The sequence below is a fragment of the Terrapene carolina genome, unplaced genomic scaffold (assembly GCF_002925995.2).
Source record: "Terrapene carolina triunguis isolate 2854851 unplaced genomic scaffold, T_m_triunguis-2.0 Scaffold20882, whole genome shotgun sequence".
Lineage (NCBI taxonomy): Eukaryota > Metazoa > Chordata > Testudines > Emydidae > Terrapene > Terrapene triunguis.
The window spans coordinates 500-2,900 of NW_020685233.1; the positions used below are offsets into that span (position 1 = coordinate 500).

Below are 2,401 nucleotides of genomic sequence, written 5' to 3' on the forward strand. Positions count from 1 at the left end.
TGGGGGGGACCCAGCTGGGGGATGAGGAATAGGGGGGCTCTGGGGGGCCCCAGGCAGGAGTTGGGGGTGGATCTCTGGGGGGGACCCAGCTGGGGGATGAGGAATAGGGGGGCTCTGGGGGGCCCCAGGCAGGAGTTGGGGGTGGATCTCTGGGGGGGACCCAGCTGGGGGATGAGGAATAGGGGGGCTCTGGGGGGCCCCAGGCAGGAGTTGGGGGTGGATCTCTGGGGGGGACCCAGCTGGGGGATGAGGAATAGGGGGGCTCTGGGGGGAGTCCAGGGGGGCACCTGGCCAGGGCAGCCTGTAGCTCGGCCTCCTTGCGGGCCAGCTGGGCCCGGAGCTCCTCCAGCTGCTGCTGCAGCTCCAGCAGCTGCTCCTGCAGGTCGCTCGTCTCCCCGTCCAGCCGACGCCGCTGCTTCTCCAGCTCCTGGCGCCCCTTCTCCTCCTTCTTCAGCCGCTCTGCGGGGGGGGGCGGGGGGTCAGCGAGGCCTCACCCGGCCCCCCCGGCTCAGCCCCGGGGAAATCCCTTCCCCCACTCCCCATCCCCGCCCCCCAACACACCGCTCGACCCGCCCAGGGGTCAGCACCCCCCCTCTCCCCATCCCCTGTGCCGGCCAGGGCTGCTAGGGCCTCCCCCACCCGGACGCCGGGGTCCCCCAGGGGCCCATCCCCCACCCCTCACCTTCCATGTCGGCGAGGACGGCCTCGTATTTGTTGCGCAGTTTGGACAGGCTCTTCACCTTCTCCTCCTCCTCCGTCATGTGCGAGGTGAACTCCGCCAGGCGCTCCTCCATCAGCTTCCGCTCCTGGGAGGCACGGGGCGGGGGTGAGGCCGTGCCGGGGACCCACCCACTCCCACCAACCCTCCCCGCTGGGAAAGGAACGGGGATGGACTCCAGCTAGGGCGCGGGCGGGTTCAGGGTGACGCTTCGCAGCTGGATCCGGATTCAGATCCGAATGGGTATGGAAATGCCGATTCTGACCGCAGTTTAGATCACGGCACAGAGCCGGCTTCAGCTCTGGGTCACACCCCAGCTGGCGAGCTCCTGATCTGGATCACGGTTCAGATCAACCATCCCAGATTTGAGCTCAGAACTGGACTGCAAATAGGTTGAGAGTTTGGGTTCTAATTCCGATTCGTATCCAAATTAGGGGTCAGATGGGGATTTGTAATATCCCCATCCAGGCTTGGATTCAGATTCAGAGTTGCATTCGCATCTTACACCTACATGAGATCTGGATCCAGATTCAGATCAAACCCAGTGCCAGATCAGGACCAGAAAATCAGATTTAGATTAAAATTCAGATACAGACCCTGTTCTGGATCTTAAATCAGATTTAAATGTGGACTATGATTCAGATTAGGATCAAAACTGCGACTAGGGGTCAGATTAAGATTAAAATCCAGATTCAAGAGTGCATTGTGATTCAGATCAAGGTCCAGATTTAAAGTGAAATTAAGATCCAGATCTGCATTAAGATCCAGTGTATGTTTGGATTCAAATTCAGATCAAGAGTCAGTTTCAGTGTCAGATTAAGAACCAGATTTAGGGGGCAATTAAGATATGGACTCAAATTTAGATTAAGATTAATATACAGGTTTGTATTAAAATTCAGATTTGGAATGAGATTAAGATCCAAATTCAGATTAAGATTTAGTGTACATTTGGATTCAAATTCAGATCCAGAGTCAAATTAATATCCAGATTCAAAGTGAGATTAAAATCCAGATCCAGAATAATATCATGATCTGGATTCAAATCTTGATTAGGATTCACATGTAGGTTTAGATTAAAATTCAGATTCAGATCCAGATTAACAATTAGCACACATTTGGATTCAAATTCAGATCCAGAGTCAGATCCGGATTCCAATTCAGCAGGAGATTAAGATCCAGAGTCCGAACCAGATTCAGATTCCATTCTAGGTGTCACGAAAAACTCAGAACCCAATTAAGATCCAGAGTCACATCTGGATCACAATTCAGATCTCACTTTGGGCTCAAACCCACATTCCGATCAAGAGTGAGAACAGGATCCAAACTGAGGCTAAAACAGACAGACCTGGGGGCATCTCCTCCCACCCCCATGAAGAACCCAACACCGGGGGTGGGGGCTGGCAAGGGGGCACAGAGCCCCATAGGGAGGGGGTGAAGGGTGGACTGGTCAGCGGGGACCAGACTCCCCTCCCCAGCATGCGGGGCCCACAGTCCGGGGCCCCCTCACCTTGTGCAGCTTCGAGTTCTGATCCTCCAGCAGCAGCAAATCCTCCTCCATCTTCTTCAGCTTGGACTCCGTGGTCACCTTCTCCAGCTGCAGCTTCTGCCGAGCCGCCTCCTCTTCCTCCAGCTGCTCCTCCAGGTCCTGGGGGGCAGCGGGGTGTCAGAGGGCTTGGGGCTGGC

General features: G+C 55.8%; 1 protein-coding gene across 1 annotated transcript; it reads right to left on the reverse strand.

Moving 5' to 3' along the window:
• Positions 1–287: 287 nt before the first annotated feature.
• LOC112123839 (myosin-14-like) lies at positions 288–2,360 on the reverse strand (the record flags this gene model as incomplete). Its single annotated transcript, XM_024222415.1, has 3 exons — positions 2,226–2,360; positions 683–806; positions 288–459 (listed from the first exon to the last, which is right to left on the reverse strand). Coding segments are annotated over exons 1-3 (347 nt in total), but the record flags the coding sequence as incomplete, so codon positions are not given.
• Positions 2,361–2,401: the final 41 nt, after the last annotated feature.